The following is a 21,581-nucleotide window of genomic DNA, read 5'->3' on the forward strand; positions in this document are numbered from 1 at the left end:
TAGGTATTATCCGTCTTCAACTTTTTGTTAGTCAGTTGTAACCCTTTTAAAATTCTGTGTTCAGCAGTGGGTGGGATTGCATTTCTTGCAGAATGTACTGCTTTGGGGGAAACATTAAAAGCACTGTTGAACATGCTGTCCAGATTTACCATAATGAGATAAAAACTAACCAGTTTCCCCTGGGTTTGGCTAGGGTCCTCGTCCTGCCTTGTTTGTGCCTGAAGTTTCATTTGAGCTGCTTGTAAAGAGACAAATCAAACGCCTGGAAGAGCCCAGCCTGCGATGTGTGGAGCTTGTTCATGAAGAAATGCAGAGGATCATTCAGCATTGTAGTAATTACAGTACACAGGTAAAAAGAAATAGGGTGAAAATGTAATGGAAGACCGGAAAACGGGTACAGAGACCGTCAAGTTTTTGCAGTCTGTGTCTTTAACCTAGGTAGGGATAATTAATTATTTTGCTTATGGGCCAAGTTGAGTAGCTTCAGTTCGATAACTGTGTGAACACCAATATGGACTCATGCAGCAGTGTGTGTACACTTGGACTTGTAAACAATGTTTACAACAAGCATCTTTGTTGTGATTGCATTTATGCGTATACCACTGAACTTCTGCACATGTTCTGGTTTCTTCAGTTAGGTGAGGAATAAGTTTTAAAACAGAAAAGAGGATTAATTTCTCCTCCTCCTATAAAGATTCCCATGTTGTGTTTCTTAGAAATCTCCCAATAAGCATTGCAGACTGGGAGTGGGGAGATGAATTTTTCAGTAAGCTTGAAACCTGGACCTCCTTTAAATATTGGGTGTGTTCTTAAAATGTAAACCACAAAGACCAAGATGTGATTGTGGAAAGTAGAAATCCCACGAGAGAGTTCTTTGCCATCCCTTGAATCTGCCTTATACTGAGTAATGTTATTTGTCCATCTAATAATAATAACAACAACAACAGGTATTTATATACCGCCTTTCTTGGTATTTCTTCAAGATTTTATTCAAGGCGGTTTACATAGGCAGGCTTTTATTTAAATCCCTATTAAATAGGGATTTTTACAATTTGAAAGAAGGTTCTTTCTTTCAAGAACCACTACATTCAAGGTGTTTCATTCCGATCTGGCTTCACATCCTGGCCTCCATCCTCCCACGCTCAGAGCAGATAGAAATAGCTCGGCTTCAGCTTTTCAGCTGCTTCAAGGTCGCACGGTGCCGGTGGCCTCGAACTGGCGACCTTGTGGATGTTATCTTCAGGCAGACGGAGGCTCAACCCTCTAGACCAGACCTCCTGCTCCTCCTGTCTAGATCAGCATTGTCTACATCAGTCGTTCGCAAACGTTTTAGTGTTGGGACCCCCCTAAAAAACAAAGTTTTACTTTACCAGCCACTCAAGCCCTGTTGCTGTATTGGTGATTGGGCAGCTGTGGTCTCCCTAAATAACAGGTTGTTTAACATTTGATGCACATTGCCTAATCTACCTTATCAATTTCCTGACCCTCCCCCCCAAAAAACAGAAAAAAACCCCCACTGTTGGGGAACCGCTAGTCTACATTGACAGGTATTGGCTCTCCTGGGTTTCTGATAGATCTTTCCTAGTTCTTCCTGGATGCCAGGGACCAAAACTATTGGTTCCAATAGTTTTGAAAGCTATGTTCCAATCCCTATTGTTTACCTTTTTCCATAATATGAATTTCGTTCCCGAGACCAATTATGGTTCATGCAATTAAGTAATGTACTTTTTTCTTCCTGTAGTTTCAGCAACCAAACTTTTTCCTGGTTTTGCTTTTTTTCAGGAACTGCTGAGGTTTCCTAAACTCCATGATGCCATAGTTGAAGTAGTGACCAGTCTTTTGCGTCGGAGGCTACCAGTTACAAATGAAATGGTAACTATTGGGATGGCTTCAGTCTGCATTTCTGCATTCATGGCAACACAACCACATTAGACAAATGTAATTATTGTCAGAGTACTGGTGAACCTACTGCGATTTGGCTAGTGCTTACCAATTTAGGCCTAGTTAGGCTGCTGGTTGTTAGGTTGCTTTTGAAAATTGGCATGGTTAAGTGGCAGTTGAATTTAGTGACTTTCCTTCTTGATGTCCACAGAAGAGCTACATCTTCTATAGTTGAAGTTTGTTTAGAGCTTGGAAGAGTTAAAGCGCCCTACTCCTTTTATATTTTTAAAAAATTGTCCTGGTCTTGGTGCACAGATAAATTATAAATGGGGAAAAATACCCTTTCTAGAATTATTCTGTTCATGGCTTTCTCCCTGTGTTGTTACAATCTCAGGCTCTTATGTAGATAATGAGAGCCAAGGGTGGTGATAGACAGAATATTGAACTTGGACCAATGAGACTCGAGTTCAAACTAAATCCTACATCACAGGCTGGTTAAGAGAATTCATGGCACATAACCTATGAGGTCCTTGGAGGACAGACATTTAATACCACATTTTGGTACACCCTCTGAGTGGACCTCTTAATTCCAGAACATGTGTCCAATTGGGAATGCTAGTCTTACAGCAGCAGGTCTAGTCTCTCTGCCTTCACTTTTTCCTGGCCCTCCTCCCTCAGCTGCCTGTAGCTCCTAGAAAGGAAACAGTACCTGCTATTACACTTAAGCTAGTAATTTCAAGGCCAAGTTTGTGGTGATCATGTGGTGTAATTGCAGCACTGTGTAATTTATTGTTTTGTCATTGTGTAACTGAGTAGCATTTTATGACTATTTGCTTTTGAGCCCTGTGAAGGAGAGAACAATTCCTAGGAGTGTCTATTGTGCATCATTATGCAACATGACATTTAATGCTGAACTTTCTCCTCCTGCTATTGCTGTTATATAGGTTCACAATTTAGTAGCCATTGAGTTGGCCTATATCAACACTAAACATCCAGACTTTGCTGATGCCTGTGGGCTGATGAATAATAATTTTGAGGTAAGGGAGGCAATTACTCTTCTTAAATGTTTCTCTGATTACAGAGGAAGGAAATGGTGTTAATTACAAATGGGTCTGTCTGTCTTGTACACAGCAATATTCAGTGTTGCAGTTTTTATCCTTGTGAACTGAGCAAGATTTTCACATCAACTGCTTAGAGTGAATTATGAATTAAAAGCTGCAATCCTCTACGCCAGGGGTCTCCAAAACCCGACCCCGGGGGCCAGATGCGGCCCCCGGAGTGCCTCTGTCTGACCTGCGGCCAGCCTCCGATCCCCTGAGAGCCTCTGGCCCAGTTGACCAAACACAACCAGAGTTGTGAATGTGAGGTGGGGGAATGGGGGTTTCATTTAAGTGTGTGCGCTTTATTTCTTGGGCTGTGTTGGTTTTTGGAGAAATCCTGAACATTTGAGCCCATTCGTTCATTAGTCATTCATTTAAGTTCCATCTCTAATGTATTTATTTAAATTTTATATTTAATATTTTTTCCAGCCCTTGACACCATGCTAGATATTTGATGCGGCCCTTTGGCCGAAAAGTTTAGAGACCCCTGCTCTACGCGTTTACCCGGGAGTAAGTTCCATTGCACACCAACTGCTTAAAGGGCCACTCTTCTTGCTTTATAATTGCAGCATATCGCACACATATATTAGTGTGCAAGTCAGGGTTGGCTTCGTAACTTTCTGCAAGGTCTTGTTCTCTAGACAGCAGAAATATTTAGTTAGACTAGGATGGGGTACAGGTGACTGTGCAGCCAAAGAGCCTGTCACTAGCATCAGCTCTGCAGTTTGTTGCTGTCCCTGAAGAAGTAAAAGTTTGAATGCAACCCTGATCAGAGTGATTCCTAACCACTTTTCTTTTAAACTTTTTAACTTTTCTTTTAAAGGAACAAAGGCGAAACAGACTAGCCAGAGAGATGCCTTCTGCAGGGTCACGGGACAAGGTGAGTGTGTTTGCTGATTTTTTGTTTTTTCCCCCCATGAAGCCTGTGGCCCAACCTCCTTTTTCGCAGGCTATACTGTAACTAAGCCTAAGTACATAGTTAATGTGTGTGAAATATTTACACCTTTTCTCCCAATCTTTCCCTGCATCCACTTCTTTCCCCTTCACTTCTCTTTATTAGATTGTGATCCTTTCAGGAAAGGACCTGTCTTATTCTGTATAAAGCACCACTCGCCCATATGGTGTTATATTACTACACTATTGTGAAAAGTCATTTTTAAAGCCAAGCATTAATTGTCCAAGGCTGCAATTCTAACCACATTTACCTGAAGTAAGCCCCATTGAACAAAATAGGACTTACTTCTGAGTAGACCTGGTTAGGATTGTGCCCTTAATCTCCCTTGTTCAGGGGATGGACCCAAAGAGCTGGTAGGAGATTCTGATTTTTAAAAAAATGCACCCTTTAAAATGCATTTTAAAAATGCCAAGTCCGATCAAAGAAGATTAGTTAAGAACAAAAAGCAAACCAAGCCTGATGTCCTTTTCTACCCTTCTTGCCTTCTGTAGTCTACTAAGCCTCCTGGTGTTTTGGCGCCATCATCCCAGGAGAGCCCTGCTGCTAGTTCTGCTGAGGTTGATGGCAAGGTCTGTCATTTCTTCCTATAAGCATTGCATGCTCACTCATTCTGTGGTGCACTCTGGCAATGGCCACAAGGCATTTTCATAAGCAACTGGTGTTCTTGTCCAGAATGTGTGTGCTTTGGATCATGTACAGATGATGAGCTGGTGGGTTCATTTAATTGCTATTCCAGGTTCCCCTGAACCCTTCAGCCAGGACCACACTATTTTGCGCCCTAGGCAAAGCTAACTACTTGAGCGCATACACACCCAAAAAATTGCCAACTTCAATTTTCAAAAACAACTTTTAGAACAAATGAAAAGCACAAAACTTGAAATGGCTAAATTGATTTTAAATTGCAAGAAGAAATTAAATTAAAATTAAATTGCAAGAATAACTAAAAAGTAACAGTCCTATCGTTCTTAAACTGCTTTCTGTTGTACAAAGGTATTTTAGGAAGTACCCCTCTTGCTTGGCTTGCTCCTGAGCTTTTTTTCTGCCTTTCATTTGCAGGACTGAGCTTCAGTTTTTTTATCAGCCAAAGTTCACTAGAAAAATGAACACATTTTCTAAATAATTTTCAGTCAAGATATGACTGAAAGATTAAAAATTAAGTGCATTTTTACCATTTATGAATATTGCAGTATTTGTCTTAAAATAAAAATTTGCCAGTTGCATTTTTACATGGGCTAAAAAAACAAACGGTGCCCCTCAAAGATCAATAATGTGCCCCTAGGTGGCTGGCTAGTTGCTCCAATGATGGCACTGGCCCATCTGTAGCTCCTTGGCAGCTTATCAGGAGATCATCTAATGAGAAGATGAGCAGCGATAGACAAGCTTCCCTGAAACATTAGCTTGCCTACCTTTGTCGATCTTTCTTTGCCCTGCATGGATATAGGAGAGTATTGCATGTTTTTTAGCACAGGTTCTCAGCCTGCAGGTGCAATGGTGAGACCCAGCTGGCCTGTGATCACTGCTGACCTAGACTGTGTCCATGTCCATTTACACATGGTGTAAATGAACTGAGAGAACAAGATGCTCTTGCCCATAAAGAAGTTGGAACGGGCTGGGCATCTGACCCACCAAATTTGCATTTCCAACACCATTTATTGCCTTGCCTATTTTTTGTTTGTTTTTGACATGTTGGTGCTGTCTCTTCTTCTCTGAGGATGTTTAGCTAATCCATGTTCTGATTATTACCAGCGTTCATGACTGGTCATTTTAAATGTTGCCACAGATCTATGTGTTTGCATGTAAGTTTCTCGTTGACACATTTGCATTATCAGCTAGAGCAGAGGTGTCCCAACTTTTTGGCAGGAGGGCCATGTTACCTCTCTCATGCTGTGTTGGGGGAAATGAAGAATTAATTTACATTTAAAATTTGAATAAATTTACATAAATGAATATATTAGAGATAGAACTTATAAGAGTGAATGGAGGTCTCGCAATAGCTCAAGGTCTGTAAAAGGCCTTGTGCAAAGCAAGGCTGGCTTTTCCTTTGCTGCCACTGCTGCTTTACAGACATGAAACAAGAAGCAATGGAGAGAGCCCTTGGCCTACAGCTTGCGTGAGAGGTCAAACAGGTGGCCATTGCACTGATAGCAGTTGTTTTGGGCCAGAGCAAACTCCAGCAAGTCTCTGGAGGGCCAGAGACTCATTGGAGACTGGGGACTCCCTGAAGGCCAGATTGGGGGTCCCTGAGGGCAGCAAATGGCCCCCGGGCTGGGGTTTGGGCACCCCTGAGCTAGAGTAATGGAATAAAATGAAGTGGAACTAGCAGGGGTCCTTGCTGGATCTGGATAGACCAAGGGTGTCAAACATAAAGGCTGCAGGCTGGATGTGACCAACAGAAGTTCTTTATCTCACCCTTGGGCTCTCCCGGGATCACCATCTGCTGCTGAGCTATGCTGAGCTATCACTGCTGAAAGGGCAGCCAGCATGATAATTGGACTTTCCCATACCTTGAAAATATGATCCAATTTGCGTATTTTTTTCCTCTATCAATTGCAGCAAATGAGCGCTTGTGAATGGAGAAAAAAGTGCTTATTTCTTGTCATGACCTACTTAATGACATCACTTCCTCCTTAGTGACATCACTTCCGGCCCTCAGCAGTATCATGAATGCTATTCAGCCTGCAGTATGAAATGGGTTTGCCACCCCGGGATATATCATTTTGAGCGGCTGATCTTGCGAAGAACTGATTTGTAGTGTTTGTTGCTTTTTATCAGCCAACCTCTTCTATAGGAGATGGGCCTCAGGAGTCTGGAACAGGCAACTGGAGGGGAATGCTGAAGACTTCCAAAGCAGAAGAGATATTAGCTGAGGAGAAATCAAAGCCAGTGCCGATTCTGCCTGCCAGCCCTCAGAAAGGCCATGCAGTAAACTTGCTGGATGTGGTGAGTATCTGCAGGAGCAGAGCTGCACCTGACTGGACATAACTGGAATTTGCTACAAGCAGATGATGCCTCCCAAGCAGCAGCGGGGGTTCCTTGCCTCCCAAGTTTATTGACCTTGACCGGTATGCGTTGCTTAACGATGGGGATACATTATTCAAACCCCGTCGTTAAGTGATTTTGTTATACAAAAAACGTACATTTGTGTTGGTGGTGGTATTGTTAGGAGGCTCCAGAGGCCTCTTTTGGGTTTCACTGGGCATCTGTAGGCCTTGGAATGGCCTACAGAAGCTACTTCTGGTTTTTGGAAGCAATCCAGAAGTAGCTTCCAGAGGCTTCTGAGGCCCATGGAGACCCAGCATGACCCAGGCCTCTGGGGCTTCCTAGTGAGAACACCAACACAAAGAGTTTCAACTACTGTACAGTAAATAAACAGTAAACCATCATATATGCGGTCTGTTGTTGGTTGGAAAGTCACTAAGTGATGCACCACCTGCACTTCAAAAATGCCACTTTTGGCTGTCATAGCTAGTAGCCATAAATTCTTTTCAGAAGAGTAATGGAAAGTCCCCATTGGTAGAGGGCCCTCATGAGGAAGAAGGAAGATGATACGGTACTGCAGACAATTCCCTGTCTGGTAAGCAAGAAGGGGAGCTGGCAGGTGGCTGTGCAGCTTGTTTAACTTGCCCTTTGCTAAGCAGCAGAGCTGCTTAACTAGTATCTCCTCTTGTTGCCTCAAGCCGGCAGAGTTGCTGGTTGACCACGTCAGTTTAGCAAAGTGCCAGTTAAGCAGACTCACACAGTATATGCCAGAAAAGTCATGTTCTTCGTTTGGAATAGCTTGTGCAAATTAGCATAATGTATACGGTGGCACACAAGAAAGCCAATTACAGTATGTTCAAATTGAAGTCAAATAGCAAGATTCCCATGAGATGTGAGTTCTGAGCTGTCATATTCCTGATTTGAATATGTAGTTTGATAGCAGATCTCACTGGGTGGTGTGTGTATATAGTGGAAACTTCTGAGAGTTGCTGGGCTAAGAGGGATGCGTACTTGCAGGGGGAGGTCTGCAGAATGGTATGCCAGTCCCTTCCAGGTATCTCTGGCCTCTTAATAGATGTCAATAAGGCAGGAGGTCTTAATAGGGCAGGAGGTCTGGTCTAGAGGGTAGAGCCTCCGTTAGCCTGAAGATAACATCCGAAGGTCGCCAGTTCGAGGACACTGGCAGCTCCCTGAACAGCTGAGAATGGCGAGACCTTGAAGCAGCTGACAAGCCCAGCTGAGTGATTCCACTTGCTCTTGGTGTGAGCAAGAAGCGTCTTGGCTGCCCTCCATGTGAGAGATGGAGCTGCTTGTTGGCCTGTGTGGGAGAACTGGAGGCCAGAAGTGAGACCAAACCAGGAAGATCCATTCTGAAATGTTGTTGGTTCTTGAAAGAGAGAACCTCTATGTTTGTAAAAATCCCCTTGAGGGATTTAGAAATGCCTGCCTATGTAAACCGCCTTGAATAAAGTCGGAGTAATCCGATGACCAGAAAGGCGGTATATAAATACCTAGTTGTTGTTGATAATAATAATAATTAATATTAAATAACCTTGATAACCTTGAGGGCTAGAAACTTGCAATTGATCAGGTGCATTCTGAGATCATGGCCTGTTCCTTAATGAGATTATGACATATTTGATACTATCAAAAAGCCATGGGAATGCTTTACAGCACTCGTAGCAATGATGCGGTTGAGGTTTGAACTTGTGGAGCTGCCCTAGGGGATGTTGGATCATTAAACCATCTAGTTCTTTGCTGTGTCTGCTAGTGGCTACTCAGAGTTTCAGAAGGGGATCATCCTAACCCTAACTGGAGTTGCCAGAGATTTGAATTTTGCTTGCAAAGCTCTACCCCTGAAATGCAGTCCCTCCCCTTCTTTCCCACAGCTTCTTCTGAGTGTTCTGTGCTGCCTCCCTGGTTTAAGCTGTGCATATCGCAATGTCTTGTAACAAGTTGATAGTTGCTAGCATTGAGTTTTACATGACGCTGCTGAACAAACATCTAAAGTGCAGGAGTATTTGCCACAGAACTATCCTATTTTCAAAGCAGGTGAAATGCTTACTCATGAATTGTTAAGGCTTTTGACTTTGCCTTTCCCCTCACCTAGCCTGTTCCTGTTGCCCGCAAACTTTCGGCCCGCGAGCAACGAGACTGTGAAGTGATTGAACGCCTTATCAAATCCTACTTTCTGATTGTTCGGAAGAACATTCAAGACAGGTTAGCAATGCTAAAATGTTGAATAAAATATTACCATGTTATCAGAGTTAAAATGATTATTATTTTGTTATGACTGAGAGCAATGTTTACTTTGCAGAATCCAAATATAATTAGCAAACCTGAATGGTTGCAGATTAGAGTGATAAGCAAGAATAGCTTGTTCAAGGCAACCTAGGGGTGACTTTATGCTGGGGTCTTTCACGCCCAAACCAACCATTTATAAAATGATTATTATTCACCGCATTATTATGGGTTGCTTCATAAGGAAAGTTTTGTTGCTTAAGAAAGTTCACAAATGTGCATTTTGGTCTTGAGCAATACTAATTTATTAGCAACCCCAGTTCTTAACTTAGACTGTATCTGGATGGTACTTTCTGGAGAGAAATTTTGATCCAGTAAGAGTCTTTGAAGTGCTTTTTAATCTCTCCCCCCCCAACTGTTGCTCTACAGAGAAAGTAATGAGAACTATGATGTGGTTTGGTTGGATTGCCCTGAATTTGTAGCCTGTTCCTAGATTGAAGGGGGTACTTTGCTTAATTTTTCTAAATGTACACTTTTAGGCTCTGTTCCCTTTATGTTCTAAACTTTGGGGGCACACTTCTAAAACATTGTTGTATCTATGTGCAAGCCTCCTGTCAAAGACATTCTTTCTTGTTTTAAATAATAATAATAACTTTATTTTAACTTTAAGCTGACAATTATGGAATTGTACAAATTCCCTTAGCTGCTTAAAAATGGAAGTGAAATCCTTGCCCCTCGTTAAGCTTCATGTGCTTAAGCAGCTAATCTCCAATCCAGTGTGGTTTGGTTGAACTGTTGCTGCTTGCTTGCAGTGTGCCAAAAGCCGTGATGCATTTTCTGGTTAACCACGTGAAAGACACTCTTCAGAGTGAGCTAGTAGGACAGCTGTACAAAACCTTATTGCTGGATGACTTGTTGACTGAATCGGAGGACATGGCTCAGCGCAGAAAGGAAGCAGCTGACATGCTACAGGTATTGCTGACAATGTTGTCTTATAAATTTTTTTAAAGTAAATCATTGTAAGGATAAAGTTTTATGCACTGTTTTGTTTTGATTTGCTTATTGGTCTAGCAAAGATGTTCAGACACTGTCATTGTGAGCCTCTGAGATGAGAAACTTCCTACTGTAAACCAAAACCATTGGATTTAGTTAATGTGCCCTCTTTGTCCCATCCGGAAGAAATCTTCAGGCTAGAGCAAAGGAGAATGTAGGACACTGAGAATGCCATTGATCATCCATTAAGTGAGGCAGAGGGGTGTGCTACAGTGGCATTGCTGTTACGTACAAAGGTAATGAAATTGCAGGAGGCCAGCGGCTTTATTAGTTGGTTTCAAATTCAGAGATTTAAGCTGCAGGTCCAGCCTTGTTATACATGGATTTTTTATACACGGATTTGACTCAACATGAATGGCCCCTGCAAATGAGAAGGGATGTGCTGATCTCTGGAGAAGGGGAAAAATGCATCCCTTTAAAATCACAGTTTAAAAAACCTGCTTTTCTTCCTGTTGTAGGGAGTTAGTCATGCAAGTTATTATAGGTACAGTGGTGCCTCGCAAGACGAAATTAATTCGTTCCGCGAGTCGTTTCATATTGCGAAAATTTTGTCTTGCGAAGCGCGGTTTCCCATAGGAATGCATTGAAATTTAATTAATGCGTTCCTATGGGCAAAAAAAGTCAGAACAAAGTCAAATTTGGTTTACAAAGTGTTTAGTACTCTTTAAAGGCATACATACTGTACAGAGGATTTCAAAAATTTCAAGCACAAAACTTCAACTTTTTAAACATGACCGGGGTATTAACGGTTGTGCGATTTAAAACAAACCAAAACAAAAAAAAATGCAAAAAAATTCGTCTTGCGAAGCACAGCCATAGAAAAATTTGTCTTGCGAGTCACCAAAAAATCGCAAAAATGCTTTCGTCTTGCGAGTTTTTCGTTGCGCGAGGCATTCGTCTTGCGAGGCACCACTGTATAACCTAATTATCCACAGTTTTTTTTCACAAATGGAAAAAGCGACATTTTTTTATCTCAACGCAATGAGAAGGGCCCTTTAAATTAAAGGAAAAAAGACATTTAACAGTTTCATTAATGAGAGAGGGCATTCGGCTGACAATCCATCAATCATTCTCTCTACAGGCACAAACAGCTTCACTCCAAAGCAAGTGACCCTTCCATTCCCCCTGAGCCTATGAAAGAAAGATAATCATTTTTGCTCTGGCTGAAGGGAGGGGACTCTGGCTCAGAGTGAAGCCTTTCTAAGTGCCTGGACGAGAGACTGATTGACAGATTGTCTGCTTAATGACTCCATCTTACATCACAAAGGTCAGCAAGGCTGTTTTAAAATTGCCTGGCAAAAGGACATTGTTTTTTAAATGGATTTGCTTTAGTGCGATTTTTGCTATTTTGAGTTCTGGGAATGGAACCCTTGCAAATAATGAGATTCAACCTGTACGCTTAAATGGGAGTATGTTACATTAATGGGGCTTACTTCTGAGTAGATGTGCATAGGATTGCTCTCACAGTCACTCACCTTTTATGAAAAGGAGAGCAATTGTAAGGAAGATCTCAGCCACTTCGGAAAATGGCTGAGTGTGGGGATAAAATCTAAAGAATTGTCATTTGCTATGACGCATAGGATGCTGCTCTGCCTGTGACTTAAACATGATTTTTCTGCCTCACTTTCCTTCTCATAGGCCTTACAACGGGCCAGTCACATCATTGCTGAAATCCGAGAGACACACCTTTGGTGAAAGACTTCTCGGCTTGGATGAAGAAACTGATGACTTGAAAACTGCTAGGCATTATATACTTACGAACTCCATATGTGTACTGCAGTATGTATAAATCTGCTCATGTAAAGACAGTTTGGGTTGGCTTTCTACAGACAGAAAAGTATGCTGTATTCTGCAAAACAAATCATATTTCATCCATATATTTTCCTACCAGTTTTTCTGGTGCAAAGACCAAGTCTGTTGTTCTACTAGGGACTGAACGGAACTTGAGGAAAGAATCATATAAAGATTCCAGTGCCTGGCTTGCTTGAATGAATTGCCTGTGGATAGGATTGTGTGGTATTGTGACCTAGCCATTTCAGCTGCTTTTGCAAGTGGATTTTAAACCATGAATAAAGAATGCTACCATATTTTCTTTCTAATGAATACAGCTGCATGCATTCTAAAGTCTCAACCAGATAACTGGTAGAGTAGAATTACTGCCATATCACAGTGTGCACCCTCCTGCTTTAGAACTAAAGTTTAGCTAACTTCCAATGTGCATTCATGAACCTTCCCCTAAATTAGATAAATCTGGAACGAAAATAAATATTCTGCAAAAACAGTGTTGGTTATGAACAGATTGGCATACCGCTGTTGAGGAAGAGTGAGAATCCTTTAGTGCCTGTGGCTCCGTGGTAGGGACCAAGACTCCTGGACTCCCATTTGAGAGGTTCAGCATAAGAAATACCAACCTTCAAAAGGTACTGTGGCAGATCACGTTTCTGTTAAATAACTGTGGGATCTAGAGGCAAGTACAAATTACCTCAATACATCATCTGTGTGAGGGTACGTGTGTCTGTCATTTTCATGGTACATGTATGGTGCTTAACATTGCTGTAGCCAGCAAAATAAACAGTAACACGGTAGAGTACGGCACACTACTCTCCAGAGGTTTTATAATTTAAAACTTTTTTAAATACAGCAGCTCAGATCACAATTTTTGTACATGTAGGCAAAATATGTACTGACATTAAGTGTGACATCCAGTGTGAGTGTTTAGCTTGCTTTGTACCTTAAGCTGAACTGTTGCCCTTTTTCCTTTTTATATTTGTGAAAAAGAAAATCCATGAGCTCTCTCTATAATCATGTATTGGATTTTATCCATACAGACCTTATCAAACAAACCAAAAAATTAAATGGATCATTTGGAATATCTGAGACAATGTTTTTAGTGAAAGAAAATGTTCAGTAATGATTGAAACATGCACTGCTGCCTTTCATTATATTTATTTTGAAATCGTTTTTTGCATTTGGCGGCAAAATTTTGCATTGCAAAAATTCTCTCAAATGCCTACCCATCTATGAAAATAGAACTGACTCTTGAAAAGATGACTAGCTTCTGGGGGCTTTGCAAACCGATGGGGTAAGCGTAGGTTACACATACTAAACTATGTAACAAATGCTATACTATTGGGGAGCAGGGGAAAGGCCGCTTAACAGTTCGGTCTATTGATGTAGCCCCCATTCAGTTCAGTGAACATGCACTGCTGGTCTGCTGGCTTGGAACAGCCTTGATTTATACTTCCTTCATCTTCCTGCTTTCCCACTTAATATACAATGTAAGCAGCTAAAAAACATTGGTGTCCAACATCTAAGTCTTGGTCCCATTCTTTGGGGGGGAGTTAGTCTTCAAAAACAACCCTGATAATACAGATTCTTCTAACAAGAAATAATAATAATAATAATCTTTTCTGGAACTGTTAATCCTTTCCACTTTTTCCAAAGTACTTTGGAAGAGATCGATTTTTGTTGTTGAAAACTTAACTTCAGCTCAAAGTTTCTCCTTTATAACAAATACTGTGAAAGTGAAGTCTGTATACTTGGTAAAATAGATGGAGATACAAGTCATGCTTCCCCAAGCCTAGAAGTCCCACTTCGACTTGCTTTAGTTTTCAAGGTTTTGGCAGACTATGTACAACAGTGGTTTCCAAATTGTGGCCCACTGCCTGGATGGCTTTTCCTCAATGCCAGATCTGGCCTGCGGGCTGGGGTTTGGAAGCCCCTGATGTAGAACATGCAGCTAAAAAGATCTGTGTGCATAAGCAAGCTTCTCAGCATATTGCTTACTAAAACAGGAATCAAGGCTAAAAATCAGACATGCATTCAAATACGCATACCCATACATGAATGTTCTGTATTACTGAAGCGGGAGACGTGTCTTTCTAACACTTAAAACTATAACTCTGTCCTTGCCTAAGTGTTTGTCCTTGATTCATGGTATCTTACTGTGAATTCTGAAGCAAGTGAGCCACTGTGATCATTCAGGTTCTGATGGACAAATGTTCCTAAATTCTCAAGCTGCGGGTCTCAACACATTACCTTGGAATTTGGCAGTAGCTTAGCTTTAAGGAGTATTTTGCAGCAGCTGTTGGAAAGACACCATTGAACAAACAAAAAATGGCAGCTACTAGTGCTACCATCTGTACTACCAGTATTTGTACAGGGGAGAGAGAGTGCTCATTTTCATAAGGTTGGCATGCTGTGTACATATTATGCACTTTTGGGTCATCAGGGTGTGGCTATTTTTCACCTACAGGTTTTTCTTGTATTTAGTAGACTTCTGCATCTAAAGGAATAGAAGTCTAAGCAAGGATTGCTGTCAGTCTTTTCCATGTTTCACATCAACCTGTGTCCAGTATAAGTTATGATAAACAAAAAATAAGGCTTTAAGGTAAGCAGTCTGAAGATTATACATTTGACAACAGTACCTGTATGTATGTAGTTACTATTGTAAATAAAGCTGATTGTGTGAAAGTGGCACATAGTTTTACATCAATAAACACCTTTAAAGTATGGCTGGTTTTACATGTATAGGTGGTTGTTAAAGGGTGTGGATAAGTACTGGGCTCCAACACTTCAGATCATGTACTTTAAGATGCTACAAAATTGGTCTTTAAAGTTGCTTGGAATAAGTGTTCCTCAGAGGTACAACATATATAACTCCAATTTGCAAAGCCAAAGTAAATTGATACTGAACTAATAGTTGAGCAAGTGTGAATGTAAGATGAGGAAAGACAGCATGTTTTTAGAGCAGCTGTAGTTACAAATTCAGTATCTTTTGTCTGAAAGGAGGTAAAGCTTATGAAGGCTGGTACATGTGTATGTTCCAGGACCATTAATTCTACAGGTAGCACTCAAGCCTTCTGGGGGAAAGATAGTTGCAAAGCCAGCAATTCCAAAGCTTTGCCAGCATGCACATATTGCTTTAATTCTTTATTCAACACATCGCTGCTGTTTTTGACAAAACTATTCTTCTTGTACAAACCTCAGCTTCACCACATTTGCATGTACAGTAGCACTCTAGTATCTGCAGTTTCCAAATCCCCCCATGTGCTCATAACTCTTCCTCAATGAGAACACTAACAGGCACTGGGGTCTAGCGTTTTTGCGGTCTGCTTCCTGTTAGTGTTCTCACTGTCACCTCCTCTGGCAGGTATGAATCTAGGTTCTCAACTGTTTTGAAAAGGGAGAAAAGGCTGCCATTTGCTAATAGAGATGTGAGTCATGAGCACGCTGGGGAGGAAAATTTGAGCGAGTTCACTATCTGCCATTTTGAGTATCTACAATAGCAGCAGGAATATGGGGGGGGGAAACACCTGTATTGTTCACCACATCAAAGTTCTAATTTACATGAGCTTAAGTTCAAATGGTAAATTACAGCAGCTTCTCCTTGTAAGCTTACAAAGTGGTAAGAGCAACACTTAGGGGCCATCCACTGGAAACCAGAGTGGCATGCCTGGGCTTCAAGCTCCTCCTTATTGGTGCTGGCTGTGGCTACCTGAAGATGCACTGTTTATATTTTCTCTGCACGCATTCATATTTTACAAAGCTGAGCCCTGTGTTATAAAATGCCCCAAATTCTTTGTTAAAGGATGTTTTAGATGCAAATTGCTATAAGATTCAAGGAAGTGATATGACAGGATGAGCTCAGCTAGTTCAGCACTTCAACCTACACCCCAGTAGCTTTTTTCTTTTTGAGGTGCCTTTAAAAAAAAGGCACAATTTGTCTTTTTCTGAAGAGACTATTCGTAAATTTGAAAAGGATACAACACTAGATTCTAACATGAAATTACTAGACATGAATGCAAGTGATTTAACCTTTAAGTAGGCTGTCTTTATTGTTGACAATTTCTCTCCATAACCTTCTGTTTACTTATATTTACATTCCTGGTAATCTACATTATAACAGTCCCCATATGTTTCATAGTTGAAGTATGACAGACTGCCATTCATCATATAAATACATTTAACCAAGACCGTCTCACACAGTGAGAAAACGTAGTTCACATCACAAGCATCTACATGTTCATGCGATGTATAATTCAGAAATGGCAACTTAAGTCCTTAGGGAGGAAAATGGCATTTACCACATACTTGAAAACTTAATAGTTTTGTTGTTCATGTGATAACTGAAGCCATTTCACAACATAGTAGTTTCTCTTTCCAATTCTAAGGAGCGATAAGCCATTACTGAGGATGTGCTGTCCAACAACAAGAACAGCATCAGGATCTGTTACTTGAATGTGGTTTATAGAAACTCCACCACTTGCTATGTCACGATACCTTGAAAGAAAAAATAAGCTTCTGTTAGGGATACGAAGCAAGTTGCAGTTATATATAACAAATCTGTCAGAGATGAATTTCAAGTTAACTTCATGTTAGGACCATATTAGAACTATATGAGGGGTGGTAAACTATGGCATGTTCATGTGGCTTAGGGAACAAACATTTCCTCATCTTGAGGAGGCCTCCACGACTGCCACCCAACTGCATGATGCAGCACATGCCCCACTAGCACAGCTATATCAGCGTGGGGAAATTTGTGAGGATTTGAGCTTTAGGGCGCAATCCTAACCAATTTTCCAAAACTGACCTAGCTGCAATGCAGCCCCAAGCTAAGGTAACAAACATGGCCCTACCTTGAGGAGGCCTTGACTTCCTCCCCACTGCAGGATGCAGTTATGCCACATTGGCACAGCTATGTTAGTGTTGGAAAGTTGGTTAGGATTGCGTCCTTAGTCTACTTTCCACCTAGTTCCCAAACTGTCTCTTGTAACATTTACCCAGATCTGTAGTTTATATTTGTGCAATTGCATTTCATCCATTAGGCAATACTACACAATTCTGAATTTCTCTAGAATTTTTTTGTTGCTGTTAGAAATTACTTTAACGATACATGAACAATACATGAGCATGGCAGACAAGCCAACCTTAACAGAATGATCAGAGACTACTGCTTTAAAAGCATAAAAAGCAACATACCCCCTTGGTCCATCTGCAATAGCGTTGGCCTTCCGACACAAATCAAGTACTGTTGTTCCAGGCTCAAGCATCAACTCAACATATGGTGCTTCCCTAAAGAGTTCCTGTAGCTCTTGATCAGACATACTCTCCAGTGCTTCTATGTTGCTGTAATAAAGGGCTCTTGTGCACCTGGTGAAAGAAAAAAGTGATCAACATTTGTTTATGACCAAGGTTTCCAGGACTAGCTTTCCACATCTGTCAGAAAAATAATTCCACTTTCTCATTTTTGGCTGAATTTGGTGAAGCAGAATGCTCCAATCCACATTTCCATTAACAAAACTATGGTCCAACAATCACTGTCACTTTAACCAATTCAAACTCCTTTTACCTCTTAGCTGATTCTAGACCTTCCTTGCCGTGAACAAGTTTAGTTACTTCAGCAGCAAGTCGCTTCTGTGGCCCCCACTTCTCAGGCTCCTTAGCATGCATCTCCATAATGTGATCAATTTCCGGAAGAGGGAGGAAAGTGAAAAGCTTCAGGAACCTTAAAGAGAAGGTAGAAAGGTTTTGCTGTTGACCAGATAATACAGACTGATACTGTCCTTAAGCTCCTGTATGTTAGTTACTTTTAATTTTAACTAATCCAATTTTCTAAAAACAAGGGAATACCAAGAAACTAATTCATTTTTACTACTGTTTTTGTTTGCCAAATATCACAAATCTTTCAATTGCCCCTGAATTTATTGCAGAGGTTAACAGAAACTAAGCATTTGGGGACATGTTGAAACAACAAACTCTGGGAATACATTTTTAATCACCTATTTCACATGGCAAGTGAAGGAGATTTTATTGTTTTATGAAATTCTTAATAACATTGTCTGCCACTAAACCTGTAAAGTCAGAACACATTTTTAAATACTGCACGAGGTCTTTGATTTCTGAGTTTCTTGGAGATATCTGGCAAATCACCAGTATGTTGGAGAAAACATAGGGGATCAGATGAGCTTTTGATATAATCCAAGAATGGAGTTGTTCTTAATGTACAGCAATTTTCTAGAGTAACAAATTGCACTGAGGTTCCCTAAGAGAGAGACACTTGCCTTTTGACAGTGTCATCTGGCTGTCTGACAAAAAACTGATACAGCTCAAACGGAGAGGTCCTGTTTCTGTTGAGCCAAACCGCATTACCAGCAGACTTGCCCAATTTATTTCCAGAAGTACTTGTAACAAGAGGTACGGTGATTCCAAACACATCTTCGCCAGTCACCCTATCAGAGAAGAAATGACAAGACAGGGTTACTTGTTGCCAAAACACACATTACAAGCTTAGAATCTCAATGCTGCAAATGACATCTCTTACTAACACAAGAGTTAGTATGGTATTTGTATACCAAGTGCACAGCAATTGTTATACAAATATAAAAGAGAAAAATGTGGCCTGAGGAGTCTTGTCAGCCTTAGTGTCAATCAAATCTGGAAACTTCAGCCCACAGAAGCACTTATCCAGAGATCCGTGTGCTCTGCTACTTAGCTGTAACTCTTCCCCAAAAAGCAAACCTCACATATAAAAGTATTTACAGTCAGTTCTCTTTGAATGTGAATTTGCTCATTTGCAAGGGACAGAATTGTCACCTATCTCTTGTTATTTGTGACTCTGTTCTCATCATCTGCTAATACTGTGTTGGTGCTTTATCAAATGGGTATTAGTATTGGCCCATGGAGAATTGTCAGACACATTTGAGTCCACTTCCAGACTTGCCCCACTATCTTGGGTACCATCTCCAGGGCGCTAGCTTAAGTTTCATAACCCAGACAATGATGAGAGATGTCTGGAATGCTACCTCAGGGCTGTTCTGGGGCTGGGGCAAGAGTCAAGAGACAGGTGGAGGAGGAGGACACGTGAAGCAACTCCCTCCCCACTGCTGAACTCTGAGGCCTTGTTCTTGGGCCATCACCCTTCAACAAGTTGAGGGATAGCCAGCATGGAAAAACTGTCATTAACACAACCTTTAACACATCAAGAGCAATCCAGCATGGAGGAGGAAGCATCAGGTGTTGGAGATGTAGATGAGCCCTCGGCATCACGCAGCCCCATAGATTTCAAGTTAAGATTCATTTTCATAAACCCTGGAACCTAATCCCATTTTTCCCCAGAGGCTCAATTATTCAGTAGCTGCTAATGCAGTATCCACTAGGTTTTTCAGAAACCTAACCATAGTGGATGAGAACGGACTGTATTCATGCCTAAGGTTCTCTTTGAGCATATGAAGCTCTTACAGTGGCTTATCTAGCTAGCTTATGGCTGGAGATGTGCAAACTGTTGTCTTGCAAGGAGCCTTATTGTGGCAGCGTTCAAATGGCCCCTCTCCCATTTGGAGCCATTTTGGAGCCAAAATGGGAGCAGAACGTAGGTGTATGCCTGAAACAGCTCAAAAATGGAGGAGGGGCTGCCTGCATGGCACCACGGGGAGGCTCCTTGCTTTGCCCCCTCCAGCTATGCCACCAGCTGTGAGTGAACTGGATGGGAGTTTGCATTGAGCGATTCAGAGAAAAGGGGGGAGACCTCATTATGGTGGTGTGCAAGTGGCCCCCTCCCTTGGAGCCATTTTGAGCTGAGGGGAACATAACGGAGGCGCAGGCCTGGAATGGCTCCACAGGGGAGGCGGAGGGACTGCCTGCAGGCTGCCGCAGTGAGACTCTGCTTAGCCCCCCCTCCAGTTATGCCACTGGCCATGACCAAACTGGACGGAGGTCTGCACTGCATGATTCAGAGAAAAGGGGGGAGTGTGCAAGTGGCCCCTGGAGGCATTTTGGGCGGGGGGGAGCAAGACGGAGGTGTCTGCCTGGAGTGGCTCTAAAGGGGAGGCTCCCTGCTTGCCCCCTGCAGCTGTGCCACCGCTGTGATGGACAGGACAGGGCTGCCCGCGGTACAGAGAAGGGGAGCCCCCACGTACTTGGAGACGAGCTCGTGGCCAGTCATGATGTTGCCCAGCTGGTCGGCGCCCCCCAGCTGGAGGCGGCAGCCGTGGTGGCGGTGCAGGTGCAGGAAGTCGTAGGCCTGCAGGGCGGGGTAGAGGAACTCGGCGAGGCCCAGGCCCTCGTCGCTGGCCAGGCGCGCCCTGCAGGAGTGCCTGCTCAGCAGCGTGCCCATGCGCAGGTGCCCGCCCAGCGTGCCCAGGAAGGCGGCCACGGACTCGCGCTCGAGCCAGGCGGCGTTGTCCAGCAGCGTGAGGCGGCCGAGCGGCGCGCCCGCGGGCCAGAAGAGGCGGCGGTGGTGCTCGAAGAGGCGCTGCAGCCCCTCCCGCAGGGCGTGCGCGTGCCGGCGGGCGACGTCCTCGGGCAGGGGCTCGCGCGCGCGGGTGCGGCCGCTGGGGTCCCCGAGGCGGGCGGTGGCGCCGCCGACCAGCGCGATCACATGGTGCCCCGCGCGCTGGAAGCGCAGCAGCGCCGCCACCGCCAGCAGGTGCCCCACGTGCAGCGAGTCGGCCGTGGGGTCGAAGCCGCAGTAAACCGTCAGCGGCGGCCGGCCCGGCGCCAGCAACGCCGGCAGCTGCTCCTCCGCTGCCTGGGGCGGGAACACCTCCTGGAACAGGCCCCGCTCGCACTGCGCCGCCAGCAGCGCCGCCGCCTCCGAGCCGCCATGCAGCCGCCGCGCCTCGCGGGCCGCCCTCAGGCCGCAGCCAACGGCTCGCAGCGCGCGCGCCGCCATCTTGGCTACGGAAAGCCGCGCGTGCGCCGGTCGCGCAGCATGCTGGGAGGGACACCTCTGCCTGCCCCTCCCCGCACCTGCAGCCTGAGTTCTCTTTAACCATTTTCTGCCCGGCCCACAGTGCGTCCCTGTCTATGCAACGTTGGGCAGGAGTGGCTCCAGTAGGGAAAGCAGCTACAAAGGGTGCCTTTGCCTGTGTCTTCAGCTACACGTGGTGGCTTCTGTTGAGTAGGACAGGGTTGCAGCTTCAGTCAGTGTTTCTCAAACGGTGGGTCGGGCCTCTCTAGGTGGGTCATGAGCCCATTTCAGGTGGGTCCCCATTTATTTTGATATTTCACTTCGAATAGATTAGATTGAATAGATTAGGAGATGATACTTACTGCTGCCATGGGATGTGGCTGCATTTGGGGAAATGCTGCATTTGTACTTTGAACAGGCTGCTGTGTATCTGCTTTTACGCATGATAGTGAATGGGACTTCCTCCTGGGGAAGTGTGGGCAGGATTGCAGCCTTACAGCCCAATCTTATCCACACTTTCCTGAGAGTAAGCCCCATTGACTCTAATGGGACTTACCTCTGAGCAGACATGTAGAGGATTGGGCTGTTGGATTGTTGAAAATTTTCCTGCTTGATGATGTCACTTATGAGCATGACATCACTTCCGGTGGGTGCTGACAGATTCGCATTCCAAAAAGTGGGT

General features: G+C 43.3%; 2 protein-coding genes across 5 annotated transcripts in view; one reads left to right on the top strand and one right to left on the bottom strand.

The window, feature by feature from the left end:
* Positions 1-14,721, top strand: part of DNM1L (dynamin 1 like) — a 50,268-nt gene extending 35,547 nt beyond the window's left edge. For 2 of the 4 annotated variants that reach the window (XM_066633327.1, XM_066633328.1), the window contains 9 exons: positions 194-349; positions 1,783-1,872; positions 2,826-2,918; positions 3,805-3,861; positions 4,428-4,505; positions 6,709-6,876; positions 9,026-9,135; positions 9,969-10,128; positions 11,848-14,721. In XM_066633327.1, the coding sequence (XP_066489424.1) occupies positions 194-349; positions 1,783-1,872; positions 2,826-2,918; positions 3,805-3,861; positions 4,428-4,505; positions 6,709-6,876; positions 9,026-9,135; positions 9,969-10,128; positions 11,848-11,904 (969 nt within the window). In that variant the 3' untranslated portion in view covers positions 11,905-14,721. The remainder of the gene's footprint in view (positions 1-193; positions 350-1,782; positions 1,873-2,825; positions 2,919-3,804; positions 3,862-4,427; positions 4,506-6,708; positions 6,877-9,025; positions 9,136-9,968; positions 10,129-11,847) is intronic. The other 2 variants (XM_066633329.1, XM_066633330.1) reach the window with 1 other exon arrangement.
* Positions 14,722-16,011: 1,290 nt separating this feature from the next.
* On the bottom strand, positions 16,012-20,881 carry YARS2 (tyrosyl-tRNA synthetase 2). The gene is made up of 5 exons (XM_066634447.1): positions 20,127-20,881; positions 18,273-18,440; positions 17,561-17,716; positions 17,191-17,361; positions 16,012-16,491 (listed from the first exon to the last, which is right to left on the bottom strand). The coding sequence occupies exons 1-5, from the start codon at positions 20,879-20,881 to the stop codon at positions 16,311-16,313; spliced, it is 1,431 nt and encodes a 476-aa protein (XP_066490544.1). The 3' UTR covers positions 16,012-16,310.
* Positions 20,882-21,581: the final 700 nt, after the last annotated feature.

The sequence above is a fragment of the Tiliqua scincoides genome, chromosome 7 (assembly GCF_035046505.1).
Source record: "Tiliqua scincoides isolate rTilSci1 chromosome 7, rTilSci1.hap2, whole genome shotgun sequence".
NCBI lineage: Eukaryota > Metazoa > Chordata > Lepidosauria > Squamata > Scincidae > Tiliqua > Tiliqua scincoides.